The sequence below is a fragment of the Chrysoperla carnea genome, chromosome 5 (genome assembly GCF_905475395.1).
Source record: "Chrysoperla carnea chromosome 5, inChrCarn1.1, whole genome shotgun sequence".
NCBI lineage: Eukaryota > Metazoa > Arthropoda > Insecta > Neuroptera > Chrysopidae > Chrysoperla > Chrysoperla carnea.
Window position 1 is genome coordinate 18,542,640 of NC_058341.1, and position 20,248 is coordinate 18,562,887.

Consider the following 20,248-nt stretch of genomic DNA (forward strand, 5'->3'; position numbering starts at 1 on the left):
TTTCAGCTTGATATCTCTTCGTTTTTGAGTTATCGTGTTCACAGACGGACGGACGGACATCCGGAAACGCACTACTTAGGTGATTTTATGAACACCTATACCACAATTTTGTTCGTATCATCAATATTTTTAAGCGGTACAAACTTGGAACTAAACTTAGTATACCTTGATATGTATTACATATATATACAGGGTATAATAAGGGCACTAAAGTTGATGTTTCTTGTGTTAGCATCAAGTTAATCTTTTTGTAGCAAAAATAATGTCAATAAAAATAATATTTCGAACAAAAACATTCAATAAATTTTTTCTATAAAAGGAATTCTTTTCTAGAAAGTTATTTAGCCGTCATGGTCGTTTCGTGATACCCGTTTATAAGTAGTTGTAACTTTTTTTTAATGATCTACCACACTCCATTATTTAATTTCCAAATTTAACTTTCAACCTGGAAATAATATCCGGAAAGATTTTCCATGTATAATCTTCAGTAAATATCAATCTAATATCTATAATCTTATTTATTAATTTCTAATTTTTTTTTCGTTGTTATTATTATATTAATTTACTCAATCAACTAAATCTTAATTACTATACATTAAGAAAATATTACAATTGAATGTAGGAAAATACTTAATATATCCCGGATACATACCGGAAATAATGTATTCTACTATTTATTACTATTGATTTCATAGATTTAAAAAAAAAAATATTGTATATCTCTATCTCTATATATTATAAATGCGAAAGTAAGCATGTTTGTTTGTTTGTTACTTTCACGCTTAAACTAGCGAATGGTTTTTAATGAAATAGTACAGCAATATAGCTGAAATATCAGAATAACACATGAGATATAATTTATAAAGATATTAAATAAAAAACAATAAAAAATTTAAAAATTAATTTAATTTGACATTACCATAAATTACAGATTTCTGTAAAAATAGTCAATACAAAATATTTCACGGCCATCTTTTCTGATATACTCAATGAATAATTACGACTATTCATTTTAAAAAATAGAAAACCATACATATATTTTACCTGTGTAAAACAATCCTTACCATTATTTAGAGTGTTATAGAAAGGGGATAAGCGAGAGCAATCTTTATTAATCTTTACTTGTAAACCGAGCGAAGCGGGTGGGTATCATTCTAGTAATTTTATAATTGAAGAATATGAGGAAATTATGAAATTAATTTATACAAATGAATAATTAAATATTATTTTAATTGATGTTCTTAAATTTTTTTTAACTATACACACGAATTAATAAAAACAAACCATTGTTAAATTGTACACAACAATTAGAAAAAAATTCGTTGCGCAGGAGCTGCGTTAGCTAAACGAATTTCCTCAGGTATTGAAAAAAAAAAATACATTTTTCTTAAAATTGAATATTGCATTTTTAATATTTCAAAATTTTTTTTTTCGAAAACTATAAGCGTCTTGTAGAAAAACTCGTCAAAGTACTTTATTGCTTAAAATTGATCAAAAAATACCAAAACCTTTTTTTATTTTGATAAAATTCAAAATTTCAAAGCCAAAATATGAATAACTGATAACTGGATATGAATATGATAACTAAATCAACTTAATATGACACTTAGGCCATTTATAAAAACATGAAACATGTTGTGAAAAACATGTTATCATCCGATATTTGATCTATTTTAAAACAAAAGAAAGTGCATTATCAAATATATCTTATAGTTCATAATGACCTTGTGACCAATCTTGTATAATCATATCAGCCGCCTTCGAGCCAATCATCATACATGGCGCATGTGTATTTCCACCAACAATTTTTGGCATAATACTGCAATCCGCCACACGTAACCCTTTTACACCATGCACTTTTAATCGAGGACTAACTACACTTGCCTTTGAATCGATTCCCATACGAGCTGTACCCGCAGGATGATATAAAGTTGCGGAAAATTGTTTAATTATACAAATCCAATATTCATTTGAATCTTTTGCAAAATTTTTACATTCATCGAAATCGAAGTCCAAAATTTTTGGCGTATGAGGTTTAAGCACACTAGTTTGAAAAACTTTTTGTAAGTGTCGAATAGATCCAAGTAACGTTTCAAGATCTTCGTGGACGGAATGTGTGTTTGGATCAATTATTGGATGATCAAATGGATTTTTGGATCGTAATGTAATTACACCTCTAGATTTAGGGCGTAATAAAGTATGGAATACAAGAATAATTGGTGTTTTTTTATTTTGCTCCATAATTTTTGTAATTACATTTGCTTTAAAGTTTGATCGAGCCAAAAATTTCTCCAATAACACTTCATCTTTTTTTGGGTAAAATATGTAATTATGTGAAATTTCACCAATATCGGAATTGGGATCTTTTGGATTCACATAAGTTAAAAGATTTGTTAAACCGATTCGAGATAAAAGTCCATTCCCATGAGTGAAATATTTAAAAATTTGATTAGCGTCAATTAAATTTGTATAATTATCCGAAGTACTATCAAAAATAGCGACGGGAAGCATTACATTGGGATGATCTTGTAAATGTTGACCCACTGGTAAATCTTGGATAACTTTAATTCCTAAATTGGTTAAATGTTCTTCAGGTCCAATACCAGATAAAATTAAAATCTGTGGTGTATTTATAGACCCAGCACTTAAAATCACCTCTTTGTCAACATTAATTTGAATTAGTTTATTATTCAAAAACACTTCTACACCTTTTGTCACTTTTGTGGCTTCGTCTATTAATACTTTTGTAACAAATCCATTTTTAATAACATGTAAATTTTCTTGCTTAGCAATAGGAACCAAAAATGCTTTAGCAGAGCTTTTGCGTTGTCCATCTTCTACAGTACCCAAAACTTTATATATCCCAACATAACCACGCGAAACTTTTTCTTTTTCCGTTAAATAATTTAATCCCACTTCTTTTCCAGCTTTTATAAATATTTCTGCAGTTTCCGTTAAAATATCTTTTTCATCCCTGTCATAATCAATTGGTTTAATAACTTCATTCATTTGACGATCAAAATATTTTTCAACTCCTTTCCAAGACCATCCGTCATTTCCCAATTCTTCCCAATAATCGTAATCTTGTGGATTACCTTGATTATAAACCATAGCATTCATGGCTGAACAACCACCCAAAACTTTTCCCCGAGGCCATGCACATTGATGATTATTAAAAGCTCGACAAGAATTCTTTTGAGGTTCAACACGATAACAAAAGTCCTGTGTGGAATTCACTCGTGAAAAAAATAAATGTGGTATTTCCGAAGATAAATCTGGATTATCACCAGCTTCAATTAATAAAATTTTCCAATTTTTTTGTGCCGCCAAATCACCTGCTACTGCAGCACCTGCAGATCCCGATCCTACCACAATAAAATCGTATGTGTTTAGATAATCATTGGCATGATCCCGTGGGTAATCGGGAGTCGTTGCATACTTCGATTGTAACAAATTATGAAATAATTGTAATAATAATAAACCGCCAACATCTGTTAATGTCGAGCCACAGATATTTGTGGTATTTAATAAACAATCCATTGCAGAAACACCAATCACTACTGCACTGCACTTAACAGATTTAATTCGCTACAATTTCTAAACATCAATACTTAAAATGACAATTTATCAGTTCTTTGTGTGATAACATGTTTAAATAACCTTTCATTCAACTTGATAAAATAGTTATAAAGGGTGTATCCATTCAAAAAAACTGCGGCCATAAATAATTTCGCACACTACTACGAATATTTGCCAAAATATCTCGAATCATTTGAGATTAAAATTATCTTATATTTGGATTTTTATCCAAATTGGAAACGGAAATTTTTGTTCGATTTTTTGCAATTTTTTAGGGAATTTTTCAGGGATGATCTTTGAAAAAATCGAAAAATTCATACAAATTTGTTTGTTACGAAATTTGATAAAACTCAGCTTGAAGATAATTTTGCGATAAGATGCTTGAAAACAACATTTTTTTCCAATTTTCTTCCCTTTGAAAAAATCACCAAAAAGTTTTTGTTTCGAAATTTGATAAAATTAAGTTTTTCAAGGGTTATTTTGACCCCAAAAATTCGAAAATTGAGTTCATTTGACGATATTAAACTAGCATTTTTGGAGAAAATTGAAATATCGTGCAAATTTTTGACGTTATCTCGAAAAAAATTCAACTGCAAATGTTAAATGATTCCGATTCTCAAACTTTTTGTGTCAAAAACGCCTTAGAAGATAAATTTTATTCAAAATTAAGATTTATTCAAGAAATTCACAACAAATTTGATAAAACTTAGTTTATAAGGTAATTTTATCGGAAGCAAAATACCTATAGAAAATTTTACTATTGTTTATCAACATTTCTTTTAATCAAGAAATTTTATTATAGACTTATCTCCAAAGTTGTAAATATCAAGCTTCTGAAATAAGTTCTATTGCTACCTTAATTTTAATTTCCAACAAGTGAAAATTAGCAATTGACTGAGTTTATTTTTTAAATACCCTATATGCACAATGTTGAATATCATTACTTGCATTATTTGTACAAATAAGATAATAAAAAATACAAAATTGAAGTGTTTTTTTTTTAAATTTTATCTATTTAAACAAATAAATGTGAAAGGAAGCATATTTGTTTGTTTGTTACGCTTTCACACTAAAATTAGCGAATGGTTTTTAATGAAACTGTACAGCAATATAGATGATATATCAGAATAACACATGAGCTATATTAATAATTTATAAAGATATATTAATAAAAAAATATGAAAAAAAAAATTAAAAATTAATTTAATTTGACATTTGATATTATCATAAATTACAGATTTCTGTAAAAATAGTCAATATAAAATATTCCACAGCCATCTTTCTGATATACTCAATGAATAATTGAAGAGCTTAGTGGATGAAGATGTTATGAGACAATTAAGTGGAATCGAGATAATCAGCTGTAAAGTTTTTAACTTGCATAACAAGTTATGCATGCATAACAACTTCATCCACTGAAAATAGCTTTATTTGAAAGGTTAGCGAAAAGGGGAAACATGCTATGTTTAAAGGAGAGCATAACATGTTCATCTACATGAAAATCTCGATTTTCATAAAAATGTCACTTAACATGTTCATCCACTAAGCTCTTCAATTACTACTATTATACATTTAAAAAAAAATAGAAAACCATGCATATATTTTACCTGTGTAAAACAATCCTTACCATTATTTCGAGTGTTATAGAAAGGGGATAAGCGAAAGCAATCTTTATTTTTAAACCCATCGAAGCGGGTGGGTATCACTCTAGTTGAGAATGACAAAGCTTTTTGTAACATCGTTACAATTTAAACAGCCCTTATCGGTGATAAAACTGTACTAACCTAATGAAAAATTTTGAGTGAGTTTCATAAAAACTCCAAAAGGAAGCTTTATAAAAACGCTTTACTTTCTCGAAATCTTTTCGAAGTTAGAATATTACGCATGGTTCAAATAACTGAATAATAATAAGTATAATTTCAACCTACTAAGCTAATTATAAATATATGAATTATTAAATATAAAATAATATAAAATTTAAATTTTAAATACCGTTATCATTTTTTTTTATTATACATATTCACACCTAATTAATTAATTAAGGTTTGTAGGTGGTTTTATTATTATTATTAAAATATAAATCAGATATAAATATAAAAATTTAATCATATTAATTTAAGCGTATATATTTTATTTTATTATTTTTATAGAAAGTAAAATTTATTCTGTTTGGTTTTAATTGAAAGTTTTTTTAGTAAATATTTTTATTTCTGTAAACAAAGATAAATCTTCATATAAGTAGGTGTTTTTATAATATTAAAAGCATTACGGAACTTCTTGATTCCTTCCGATTCGTAAAACGAGGGAAACAAAAAAACTTTTCACAAGAAGAAAACCGACTTCAAAAGAAAAACTTTTCCAAAACAAATTAATATGCACTAAAAAGTAAAAAAATAACAATAATATAATGTAGTTAAAATTATTGTAATTTTTGGAGTCGGTGTCAGCCAAGGAAACAACTCTGACAGAACTGCTACATTAGCTTGGCTGACACCGACTCCAAAAATAACAATAATTTTAACTATTTAACTACATTATATTATTGTTATTTTTTTACTTTTTACTGCATATTAATTTGTTTTGAAAAAGTTTTTCTTTTGAATTCGGTTTTCTTTTTATTAAAAGTTTTTTTTTATTTTGTGATTTTTAGTGAATCTGAATTACACTAACTAATTTGTCACTAAAAAAAGAATCATCGAAATCAGTTGGCGTGATATTGAGTTATTCGTCCTATTGTCATGCAAATTTGAGACTTCTATGGTTTTCTCATGGATGCCGTTGTCAGAACTAGACCAAAAGGACATGGGACCACACGGGAAGCACCAGCTTTCAAATAAATAAAGCATCGCTTCACCCAGTCGAAAGTTTTGAGGTAACAAACATAAAAAAAAAGAAAAAGAAGTACAGTCGAATTGATAACCTCCTCCTTTTTTGTTTGAAGTCGGTTAAAAAATGTTTTTTAATTTAAAATCGAATAAAAAATCATTTATTATTCGTTGCAGCAAATCTAATTAATCAATTGATATCATCAACAATAATAATAATTATTATTTTTATTAATTTTCCAATAAAAAAGGAGGTTTTAGGAAATCTATAATATGGTGTTTGTTAGAAAGTTGTTTTTAATAACAAAACAGATTCTAAACAATAAAATAAATTAATTTTACTCTGTAACAATAATAATAATAATTTGAAACATGTTTATTTTATAATAATAATAATCAACAAATATAAAATTTTGTTGTTTATCCGATGTGCGATATCATTTCATATCTTTAATACATCCTATATAGAAGAAAATTAGAAAATAAATATTGAAGAAAATAGAGAGTCTTATCTCCATCTTTATATATTATAAATATGAAAGTAAGGATGTTTGTTTGTTTGTTACGCTTTCACGCCAAAACTAGCGAATGGTTTTTAATGAAACTGTACATCAATATAGCTCATACTTCAGAATAACACATGAGCTATAATTTATAAAGATATATTTTTAAAAAAATAAAAAAATAAAATTTAATCTCATTTACCATTCAAACAGTCAAACCATTCATGGCCAACTTTTCTGATATACTCAATGAATTATGACTATACATTTGACAAAATTGAAAACTGTGCACATCAAGAGAGGTGGATACTACAAAGCGGTGATTTTTACTTTTAAGTCCAGTGAAACGGGCGGGTATCAGGCTAGTAATAAATACATTTTCTATACTTGATTTTTCTTTAATGTTTGCTAGTAGCCTTGGAGCCCGTGAGAGTAAAACTGCGCTTACGAGGATTTCGAAATTTCGTATATGAATCAATACTATTTAACGGATAGGTACAATATGGCCTAGGTGTGCTACGGTTTATCCCGACAGAAATATTTTTTGCCATTTTTTTATTTTTTACTGTTGTGACAGATATTTTGGTCAAGTTATGTGCTGCCACACCGAGATATTTCGAAAGAAGAACTCAAAACGAACCAATTTTAAAAAAAAAGAAAGTAATTTCGCGCAAAGGGTAAAATTTTATTGGCTTTATACAATCGGTGTGACAAACCTTTTGTCACGATAAGAACTGTCACACCAAATTTTCCTGAAAATAGATAAAATTTGAAGAAGGTTTTTCGTTTTATTTTCTACTTAATATAACAAGGGCGTACTCTTACTTCTGGGTACCCTGTAGACAAAATTGACTTTTCATTTTATAACGAAAGCTCACTAACAGCGGGTTAAAAAAGGTACCGTTGACTAATCAACGGTTTTTCATAACGTAAAACTAATAATAATATTAATAATAATGAAAGGAATTGGTTAGTATTTTTTTTTATTTGATTTTGTTTTATGCAAATTAAATTGCATATTATATTTTAAATTGAATACAATTCAATTCAATTGATTTGAATGATATTAAAACATCCATCGTATAATACTCATACACAAAGAAAGATAAATTGTTTTTTTTCTTTGATTTGCTAAGAGTGAAAACTCTATTATATTTCTTTTTCTAATTTTAACAAGTGAAAACAAACGATTGAGTTAATTGTTGAAATACCATGAATAGACACTGTTGTGGACGCAATCGTTTGTTTTTTGACGTCACGTGAATGAAAAAAGATATCCACTTTTAATGCGTACTATAAAATTAGCGCCCTCGTGGGTAAACAGTGATGTTTACAAAAAAAAATTTTTCAACAAAAGTTGTTTATTTTTTTATAAGGAACATTTTTTATACATAAACTTTTGTTCTATCTCTAACGGTTTACAAGATGGGCCCTACGGACCCAAGACTCAATCGACCTATATTGCTCGATTATGACATTAACACCTGACTGGACTTATTCACCGCGTATTTAAGTACTGAAAGAATTTTCAGCAGAATTAGTTGAGCCGTTTTTTAATGGTAATAAAAAAACTGAATAAACAGAATCTTAAAAGTGGATAAAACACATCATTTATCTATGGAGATAATGATCGTTCCAGCATAAGCTGCAGTACATGTTCGAGGAATAATCTATGAAGGTTAACAAGACCTTTTTTTTATTGTTTTTCCCCCTCTGGGAAGTTAGTCGTGTGGACTACAGGTGTCGCACTCACACGACTTCAGTACCATACCGACTATGTACTGCCAATTTATTCGAAATTTATTTTCTTTATGCACTTTCTGTTTCGGAATATGTGCAATTTATATAAGAAAGCGTATTTTAAATACAATGTTTACAATTTAAACATAATTTTGTATTCAGATAATTTAAAATAACATCTGAGTCGAGTTTGACGTTAGTTAATAATGACCACTTCTAACGTATTTCTAAATAAAATCTAGAACTGGAACGGATTCGTTTATAAAGTACTCTTGATTGTATTGTATTGTATTTTAGGGTAAAATGTAGTACCTAGAGTCTAATATACCTTGAATCATTCGTAATTTCTCAGCAGATCAGAATTCAGATAGTCTTAAGACTGATTTGTGGTTTTCTTTCCGAATAAAATATTATTGCGTAAAAAGTAAAAAAGTCAAAGCTCAGTACCTAACTGGCATGGAATTTTGAGAAGGTAAAGTTTCAAATTCGCAAAGTGATCTAACAACTTATACATGGTTGTATAAGTTTTAAAATTTTATTCTTGTGTTTTATGGGTATCCGAGTATAAATAAGTGCAGTTAAAGTGCGATAATGAAAGTGTTGCTGGACACTCAGAGAAGTGGATCCCGGTACTAGAAACATGTAGGGTTTTCAATGTTTTGATCTTATACATTATATGATGCTATTCCGTAGAGGGAACTGTAATAACGATTACATGTTGAAGAACACACATCCAGGTAGAGTTGATGTAGTGATTCTAAGTACATTAGGGCGTGATCCATGGTACACTATAATGTTGTGCCTAGCTCATACGTTTTTATCGATAATTGTTTAATATTTATCGAAAACCTCAACAAAAAAAATACCTTTGTGTAGAGGAATGCATTGCTCTAAAAAGCACATAAATGTAAATCTTGTTCCCAGGTACTACACCTTCCCCCATTGTATTGTTATTTTATCTACAATAATTTTCAATTAATAAACTATTGTAGCTTATATTAAGTCACGTAGTAAATTGTATAATTTATGTCATATAAATAAAATAGTTATTTTAATGTTTTAATACTGATTTAAAAATATATACAGACCTCATAGTCCATGAGTCAAAGATTTTTTTATGAAAGGGCTATGTTTTCAATAGAAATCATCTTGAATTTTGCATTGCGTGGGTGGGTATTTATTACCCAATTCTAACAAATATAATTTTAAAATATTGAAAAAGCAGGCTTTTTTCTTGCCGAGAAAGCATTAACTAGCCAAATACGTATAGGTAGAGTTCAATCAAACCAAAGTGGCACCGAGCAAGAGAGAGTGTATGATGTATATGTATGTGCACTCGTATCTATACTCTCTCTTGTTCAGTGCCACTTAGTTTTGATAGAACTCTATATGGCAAATATACCTTCTACATATAACACACAATATCAATATTGCTTCTTTGATGTAATACAAACTACATGTATGACAGATAACTAAATCGCTTTATAAGTAAAGTATTCCTTGTACGTACGCTTCAAGCAATCTTATAGACATGAAAGTAAAGAAAGTCAGAAACGCTTGTACTCTACAGTTTAAGACAGATTAATGGATTCTTTAATACAGATAAACATAATGAGGTTCAGGCTTCCGAATAAGAGTTGGCACTTCCGATCGAACTTTTTAGCTTAATCTAGCCTAAGGAATTTAGTTTGATTAACAAAAAAAGTATTTTAAATAGTGTTCCCACATTTAAAAGCTCATTTTAACTAAGAAACCGAATTTCCGTGATCAAATATAATATATTACTTGGACTATGATATACTACATATGGAATTTAAAATAAACTGCATTTAAGTATTTCATAAAGCAATTGAATTGTATGTTTGGTTAGTTAATTTTGTCTTGAAGAGTGTTATGTGTCGGGTGGCTTGACTTTATTTGTGATGAAAGTGACTTTATTTGTGATCAGTATCGGTAGTAAATAATAATTACTTATACTTATTATTCAACAGTTTTTACACAATTTTGAACACGTTTTGTGATTTCGAATGAAAATATAGTGATATGAATCATTTCTGATGGTTTTAAATGTTTTATATTTAAGACTGCTTTAATATTCGCCTTTCTGCGATTCTGCACATAGAGAAAAAATTGGTATTTTTTCAATTTTTATACCATGTATATATGAAATATATCAAGGTATACTAAGTTTAGTTCCAAGTTTGAAACGCTTAAAAATAATAATGCTACCAAAAAAATTTTGTCTGTCTTAGAAACGAAAAAAGATATCGAGCGGCAATTTTCATAACGTCGTTAATACGTACAAGTGAGGTCAAGTTGCGTAAGGTAAGTGAACTGGGTCTCGATTTTTAGCAATTTTCTAACGAAGTACCCCTTAGAAAAAATCGGGAAAAAGTTTTTGTTTCCAATTTCGATAAAATTCGGTATATAAGGTAATTTGGACCCAAAAAGTACAAAAATAGGGTTTATGGATCGATTGGATGCATAGTTTCTGAGAAAATCGCTATTTGAGTCCAATTTTGGATTATATCTCAAAAGCCATGGATCCAACCATTAAACAAACCCGATTTTTGGATTTTTTGGGTCAAAATTATCTTATATAATGAGTTGTATCGATATCGAAGCCATAAAAAATTTTCGATTTTTTTGAAATTTTTTCAAGGGGTACCCCTTAGAAAAAAATCGAAAAAATCGGTAAAAAGTTTTTGTTTTTAATTTCGATAAAACTCTTTAGATAAGGTAATTTTGACCCAAAAAATACAAAAATCGGGTTTATGGATCGATTAGATGCATAGTTTCTGAGAAAATCGCTATTTGGGTCCAATTTTGGATTATATCTTAAGAGCTATGGATCCAAACATTAAAAAAACTCGATATTTGGACTTTTTGGGTCAAAATTATCTTATATAATGAGTTTTATCGAAATCGAAGCCATAAAAAAATTTTCGATTTTTTGAAATTTTTTCAAGGGAAATTTTCAAACTCTACGTATTTTTAAATGCAACATCTTAAATTTTGAAGCGGAATACAGGGGAATGGTTGTGTCGTTAAATTTTTTCCCTTGATCCGATTGCAGTAACATCTGTTTCTAAACTAGTTACAGCTGTTTCAGTTTTTTCATAAATATGAATTTTATGAATTATAGAAGTATTGAAGAGGTTATTTCACTATCTGTTGGGAATTTGCCATGAAATAACTTTTCGTTCGTATTTTTATATATTAAATACAAAAATCAGAACATTTAAAAGAATGGCTCAATTATTAAATGAATCAATTCTTGATTCATAAATTCTTACCCCGTCTCTAGTCTAAATTATCTTATGAAAAAACATAATTCCCATCAATAATAGTATACGTTTCAAAAATTAACCATACACAAAAAAAGGGACCGGTTTTTTTTTGTTTTAAAGTCAATGTTGTTGATCTGAATACACAAAACAAATCTCCAAAAACAGGTTTTAAATGGATACAGTACATTGATATGATAGATACACCATCATAGTCCACAGTCCACCACCCAAAGCATATAGTAATGCATATGTAATAAATAATTAATGGCTGCATAACATATATATGAGTACATAATTTTTATACAGGTGATTTTTTAAACAGATTTCAGCTAATTATAAAAAAAACAAGTGCAAAAAAGCAATTGACTAAGTTAATTGTTGAAATACCATGTATAGACAGTGTTGATTACGCAATTGTTTGTTTTTTTACGTCATGTAAGTAAAAAAAGATAGGCACACATACATACATGTCACATACACACATAACTCATATTCCCATTTAAACTTTTGTTCTATCACTTCCTACGGACCCAAGACCCAATTGACCTATGCTGCATATTTACGAACTTAGCCTCAATTTTTTTTTTTTTTTTTGGCAGACAGACAAACGGACGTACAGACGAAAAGGCAACCGGAAATAGACTTAATGAACACCTATACCAAAATTTTGTTCGTAGCATCAATATTTTTAAGCGGTACAAACTTGGAACTAAACTTAGTATACCTTAATATATTTCATATTACATGTTATAAAAAAAGTTTAGAATATCAAAAAGGTTAAACCCCGGGGTCTTTTTATTTTCAGGGGAAAATAATAAAATGTTTATTTTTAAATATACTCTTGTAGCAACACCTCAATTTTTGACTCCTGATTTTAGGATAAAGATTTTCCACTTAGAAAATTTGTAACCTAGAAATTTACTAGATAATAAATATCTGTACAGATTCTTATTATTTTATCGAAAAATGAACTACTACTCCTGCAATTTTTTTTTTCTTAAAAAAATCGTAAAACCGTAACAAAAGTTGCTTTTTCGCGGCAAAGAATCAGAATCTGCTTCAAAAAATAGGTAGTTCCATTAAAAAAAAATAAAATTGAGCAACGCTTAAGCCGGAAGACCTACTCGGAGCATAAAACTAGACACATTTGATTGATGACACATTTTTTTAATTCCTTCTGAAAATAAGAACTCGGATTCTACCGTTTTACAATCCAATCTGTTTTTGACAAATAAGCCGGAAAGTTTATAAATTCACTCTCTATACGTAATACACTACTCATATGAATATTATGTTTGTTGCAGGTGTTTAAGTAATCATTGCACTGGACGTGATAATTCATGAAATTGTAACTAATACGTAATGCACTCTTAAAATGCAATGTTGATTACAAACTGTAATGATTAAATATTTTTACATAATTATAATCTTACGATCTGATAAGTTTTCTTATGATCAATCATTTTAAGATAAAACAAGTGAAAACAAACAATTGACTGAGTTAATTTGAATTTGTTGAAATATCTTGTATAGAATGTGTTGAATGTCAATGCTTTCATAATTTTTAATAAATTAAAAAAGTTTAAGAAATCAAACTATTTGACCATTACCTAATTATTTGACCATTTGACTTTTCGAAATGAATTGAACCAGGTTTATTTGACCATTCATTTGCATAGTAATTATTTATATGTTAAAATTATATGTCATGCCTTTTCCAAACTGAATCGATTTTGAGGATCATCGCAATTTTTTTAGTTTTTCCTAAGCTCGCTCTTGGATAGAACATAGCTAAGAACATCCTCCGTTAAATTACCTTTCAAATGAAACCAAAAAAATTAAAATCGGTTCATCGGATTAGACGATGCCACACAGACACACACACATAGCGGTCAAACTTATAACACCCCCTTTTTGAGTTCGGGGGTTAAAAATCAGTATATAGACGAAACTCAACCTTTAACATTTCTATACAAATCACACTTGACCATTTTACTTTTAATCTACATGCAAAAATAAAACCACTGACAAGCAGCAGACAAAGAGACGACGATTTTTTGTTGCTAAATTTGCTTTTGTTCGTTGATATTGTAACAAAAAGTAGAAAGGCATTTAACATGTTTAACAGTGAACAGTGAACAAAGTATTGCAATATCAATATCAATCAACATAAAAATATCATCATAATGATAATATGCTAATAATTCCAATCCAACGATAATAACGGGATTAATCAACGATGCATATCAAAGATTACATATAAATGCCGTTCTGTTGTCTGTTCTGTCCTGTCCTGTCTGCTGTGTATTATGATACATATGTATTGTTATATACGCTTGTAACTTGTAAAAATATCTATATACAACATATTTTTAAAGTGAATAAAAATGACAATTTCATTTGTATTTAATCAGCCAATCATACTGATTAATTAATGAACCCGTAGACAAAAAACCATGAACAATTAAACCTACTTACTCTATAGATTATTTCTACTTTGGTACGAATTGTTTAAAAAAAGTAATCAACCTCTTAAGGAGATATGCAAGGATTGAATAATAATAGGGATTTCAATAAAACTTTTTAAATACATTTTTTGATTAACAAAGTTTCCAAAAATCACAAAAAAATCCTAGGTCATTGGGCTTTTTATTATTATTTTAACGTTCAAAGTTGGCTGAAAAAATAATGAATTGGATATTTCTATATCAAAAAATCTAGAGAGTGTGATAAAAAAAACTATCTAAAAAATTTCGACAATCTTGTAGTTTATAATAATACCATAAAAATATAAGGTTGTCGATGATATAACCTAATCCTAGCATCCAAATGTAACGGAAAACGTATCAAATATTACCGAAATCTTCAAAACCCTTGGGAGTTGTAAAATCAATTTAAAATGCACCTCCACCGTCAAAATTTGATCTTTAAAAACATTTAAAAATTGGAACTCTTTATTTAGTTTATACATAATTGCATTTTTACTTCAACTTTAAATCATTCCGTCTGATTAAATAAATTTTTGTGAAAATTTTAAAAATATCAATTTAATTTTTCTTTTTTTCTTTTCAGGTGAGTACCTACTTTATCTTCATGTTCTTCCTACGTTAACTTCGCCAATGTGGTTTGAGTGTACTTAGAAGCGTAAGTTAAATATAATTTGATCATTTAAAAAAAACGAAATAGCATTTTATTCTGCAAAAAGTAAATTATTTTTATCTTGCTTATCTTTGAATTTTACAAGTCGGCCAATAAGTTTTAGTAGAGGAATATGGTTAGTGTAAGTCTCTCAGACTTTTCTTTTAAAGCTAGCATCATGCTTTCGATTTTAATCATAATAACTATACAAGATAAGTCTGAGGGACTTCACCTAAACATATTATTCTACTAAAAGTTATTGACCGACTTGTAAAACTTCAAGACAAGCAAGGTAAAAATAATTTACTTTTTGCAATCAGAATAAAACGCTATTTCGTGTATTAAAAATAAAAATTCTTTAATGCATCTTTTAAAACAAAGTGTAAAAATAAATTCTTAATTTTCACTTTTTCGATTGCAACACGTATTATCGTGATATACATTAAAATAATATGCACACGAATTAAAAATTTTTTAAAATTTTACTTTCGAATCTTTTATGATAAGGTTTTCTTGATGAATACTTGATTTATCCGATTAAATTCCAACGTATAAAATCAATTAATGAATGAATTAATGTTTAAATGTTCATTTATTTAAAAAAAAAAAAGAGTACAAAATGATTGTTTAATGTTTATAAATAATAAAATTTTAAGTACCCGCATAATAGAAATAATGACTTTTTTAGCAAAACAATGTAATTACTGTATTAAAATTGTATAGTAATATAAATTTTTTTGGTTTAAATAATAGAAAATTGAGAAAGATTTTTATTTAAACTTAAAAAATACAAAATTAGTTTTTTAATATAATGTAAAGGGCCCTGCACATAATCATTGAAATTTGACTTTTAGTTAAAATTAGTTGAAACTAGATACAGGACAATATTGTCATCCTGGTCGAAAGTATACATATTACAACCCTGAAAATAGCCGAAAATCGAATATGTTATTTCCATTTGCCAATCGCGGATAGTCTATGAATACTTCGAGGAACTAAACCGCTTGGAACTGAATAGCACAGTTAGATTGATATGGGTACCGGGCCACACTGGCGTTAAAGAGAACGATGCACCTGGCTCATTAGTACGAGAGGGGTCGTCTCTAATGCCACTTTCATCTGAGCCTGCCATTCTCATAACAAAATGCTCCGAAATTTTCCAAATCAAGGAGTGGCTACGACAACCCTGATTACTGGGACTTGGAGAACCATAGCTAGTTGAGAAGGGTGGTGGGACTCGTGACAGGACACTGTCGATTGAGCTACCGCCTTCATAACCGGGGGATCTCTGATGACTTCATTTGTATGGTTATCAGGACGATAAAACCTCCATGCATGTTACTGCAACCTGCAGAAACCTGTATTTCGTCAAATATACAGTATGTCGCATTTAAGATGAAGACACCCTCACATTTTCGTCGATTTGAAATTTTGCATAGTCATACAGAGTGATGAATCACATTTGTTAAGATACGTAAGCGAAATCTGTACTTTAAACTCAGTTTATTACAAATTGACAAATAGGGCCGGTTCATAATATTGTAAAATTTCAAATCGATATTCCTATAAATAACGAAAATATGAGGATGTCTTCATCTTAAATGCGACACACTGTAGAATGTACGAAATCTTAGAGCAATGATTCTCAATCTTGTTCTGTCGTGCAACCTTGTTGTTTTTATCGATTTTATAATTTTTACTGGATATATACATTTCTAAAATTTGGCGACACAGTGATTGAGAATCAATACCTTAGACCCATCAATCCTGGGAGCAATTGAGACGGAGAAGCTGAGAGCTTTCTGCGCAGCGTTTGACCGGGACAGAATATCTGTATCTACATAAGCTTAAAATAAGACATCTTCTTCGGAGACATTTCACTTTCTGATTACAGATTGTTTTAAAGGAGGGCAAAGATCATCCCATGGATTACTACTATAATTATTATCATTTTGTCCATACTGTAAACAAAATCGACCTTAACTGTTAATAGCCTTGATAATAAAAAAATATTACCCAAGCAATACACCTAAAACCAAGGAACGCAACAAGTCCCATTATAAAAAATAAAATAAACAATATAATAATTCAAATAAAATCATGTGAGAAAATCTTTAGTGAACATTTCTATTAATAAAAAGAAATTTTATACAGAAATTGTTTAAACTTACCATAAAAAGTAAACAAAGTAAACTTATACGTACATACATTAACTCTATTTAACTTAAGTAAAGAGAAATAAGATAGCTTAATCTATGTAATAATTTCTAATAAATAAAAGTGACATAGAAATATTTATGAATTAAAAGTAGAAAATAGACATAGTTTTTATTATTTTATTATGTCGATGAAAGTGTATTATCATTGATCAACAAAAAATTTAATTTTTATGTTGTATGCAGGGGGCTGGATTAATGCTTTGGCCCAGGCCCAGGCTCAGAGTCCACGACAATCAAATGAAAAGAAACTAATAATTTTCAATTTTAGATCTCCAAAACTACATGACTGAGGGTGATTATAATAAATACAAAGAAAAATTTACTGTAAAAACCAGGTATACCAGTTAACCAGGAAATAATAGTCAAATTCGTGTCACAAAAATTGAGGCGAAAATGTATATAAAATTTTACTAAATAAATTACTACTATTTTTTAAACACATTTTCTCAACATACTATTGTATGAAAATCAAAATACTCTACCTTTCGGGCCAATTTAAAAAAAAAAATGTTCAGGAAGGTCTATATGTCAAAATCTACATCTTACTTGGTGCCGCTGGAATTCATTTCTGAGGTGATTTTTGAAAATATTCAACAAAATGGACCAGAAATGTAATCTCAGGAGTTTTCGGAGTCGCTGATCACTATTCCAAAGTCAGAATTTCGATACACTCCTCTCCTCCAGGGGTAAATTCGCCCCGCTGGTCCAAAATAGCAATAATCTGTAAATATTCAACAAAATGAACCAAAAAAATATACTCGAGGGCTTTTGGGGTAACTGATCACGATTCCGTAGCTAGAATGTAGATATACTCCCTCTACATACTCGAGACAGTAAATAAATGTATTTAAAAATAATAGATTTATTTCATAATCAAAATCCATAAGCATATATTTAAAATTTTTATACCTATTATTTAATGATGTATTTTTATTGTTTAGAAAGTGGGAAATTAAAACAAAACAAAAATAAATAAAAAATTCACTAAATTGATTAGTTCCTGATTCATTTATAATTATTATTGTACGTTTTTGTGTAATTGAATATTTATTATAATACGCGTTCATCTTTATCGTATTATTATGACTAATTAATCAACAAATTAAAATAATTAATTAGTGTTGTAGTTATTTAGAATTTTATTGTTTTTTCTAAGCTGATAAAATTGCAATGCCTTTAAAATGGTACGATAACTTTTAAATATTTGAAAATATTCGTATGTTACAGAATAAGATATGTTTTTCCGAAAATGCGATAGATTATCGTACTACTTAAACGAATGAACCGATTTTGATTTTTTTTTGTTTCCTTTGAAAGGTAATTTAATGGAGAGTGTTCTTAGCTATGTTTCAAGTGCTAGTTTAGAATATTATAGTTCCGAACCCGGCACAAATAAAAAATAGGCGATGATCTTCAAAATCGCTTCGGTTTGGAAAAGGCTCTAAGGAAAATGGTAATTTAGTGGTGTCTGTACCGGTAAATTTTCCGGGGATTTTTTAAATTTTGTAAGTTTTACTTCTTCCTGTAGCACCTCAACAATCTTAACGGCTTGAGACATATAAAAGTTTAGCCACAAAGGATTTTAAATTTAAAATAATCATTTTTATATAAAAATTATTAAGTAATTTTTAACAAATTAATTAAGTATGTGGTTAAATTTTTTAGTGAATGAGAATATTGACCATACTTAAAAATATGTAGTATTTTGATTTAATACTACATTTGGACTAAATTTTATTATAAATTATTTGGGTAAAAGTAGACCAAAACTAGTTTATTTTTTAAAACTAGTGTATAGTAAAAATATGATATAAAAAAAAAACTATTAATATTATTATTAACAACAAAAATTTATGTTTGGGGCCATTCGTGACTTCTTTTTTATTTGATTAAAATAAAAAAAACTACTACTTAAAAAAATAATACAAGACGGAATACAACAATGTTTTATTTTAATATTTGAAATTATTTTTTTAAATTTGTGTTTTAGTAGAGGTTAAAACTTAAAAAACAACAGATCCACAAACTTTCTTGTGTCATTGTCCTTCGTAAACTTCTATAAATATCTGTAATATTTTAATGAATCTTGCGTTTAAGGACGTTCCCAATCACGTTTTATTAAGATCTTAAATCGTGTATATATGTTATTCTTATTATTCTTATTTTTATTAGCCCATACGGTGTTAAATTTTTACTTGAGCTTATAAAGTTTGCTTTTTTAACTTGTAAAATACATATTGAAGTCTTTTTAAATGCTTTAACTTTATATGACGATAGAATTCGTATTTTCGGAGAAAATTGCTCTTCATGGACGATTTTGGAGGATATCTCAGAAATTATGCTTCCAAAAGTTAAAGAAACCCGATTTTTGAACTTTTTGGGTCAAAATTACCTTATATACTGAGTTTTATCGAAATAGGGAAAAAAATTTTTTTCTCGATTTTTTTTAAAGGGGTACCCTTTAAAAAAATTGTAAAAAATCGAAAAAATTTTGTTGTCACCGATTTTGATAAAAATCAGTTCATAAGGTAATTTTGACCCAAAAAATTCAAAAATCGGGTTTATATGACGGTTGAATGCATATTTTCGGAGAAAATTGCTCTTCATGGACGATTTTGGAGGATATCTCAGAAATTATGCTTCCAACAGTTAAATAAACCCGATTTTTGAACTTTTTGGGTCAAAATTACCTTATATACTGAGTTTTATCGAAATAGGGGAAAAACTTTTTTTCTCGATTTTTTCGATTTTTTTCAAAGGGGTACCCCTTAAAAAAATTGTAAAAAATCGAAAAAATTTTGTTGTCACCGATTTTGATAAAAATCAGTTCATAAGGTAATTTTGACCCAAAAAATTCAAAAATCGGGTTTATATGACGGTTGGATGCATATTTTCGGAGAAAATTGCTCTTCATGGACGATTTTGGAGGATATCTCAGAAATTATGCTTCCAAA

At 28.6% G+C, this 20,248-nt stretch overlaps 2 protein-coding genes across 2 annotated transcripts in view; one reads left to right on the forward strand and one right to left on the reverse strand.

Annotated features, from left to right (window-relative positions):
* Window positions 1-20,248, forward strand: part of LOC123300890 (probable serine/threonine-protein kinase DDB_G0282963) — a 98,937-nt gene that overhangs the window by 54,938 nt on the left and 23,751 nt on the right. The window lies entirely within an intron of this gene.
* On the reverse strand, window positions 1,491-3,593 carry LOC123300892 (glucose dehydrogenase [FAD, quinone]-like). The gene has a single exon (XM_044883555.1). The coding sequence runs from the start codon at window positions 3,538-3,540 to the stop codon at window positions 1,708-1,710; it is 1,833 nt and encodes a 610-aa protein (XP_044739490.1). The 5' UTR covers window positions 3,541-3,593; the 3' UTR covers window positions 1,491-1,707.

What these genes read in the sequence shown, in the direction of transcription:
- LOC123300892 (XM_044883555.1), bottom strand. Translation starts at nt 3,540, where the DNA reads ATGGATTGTTTATTAAATACCACAAATATCTGTGGCTCGACATTAACA.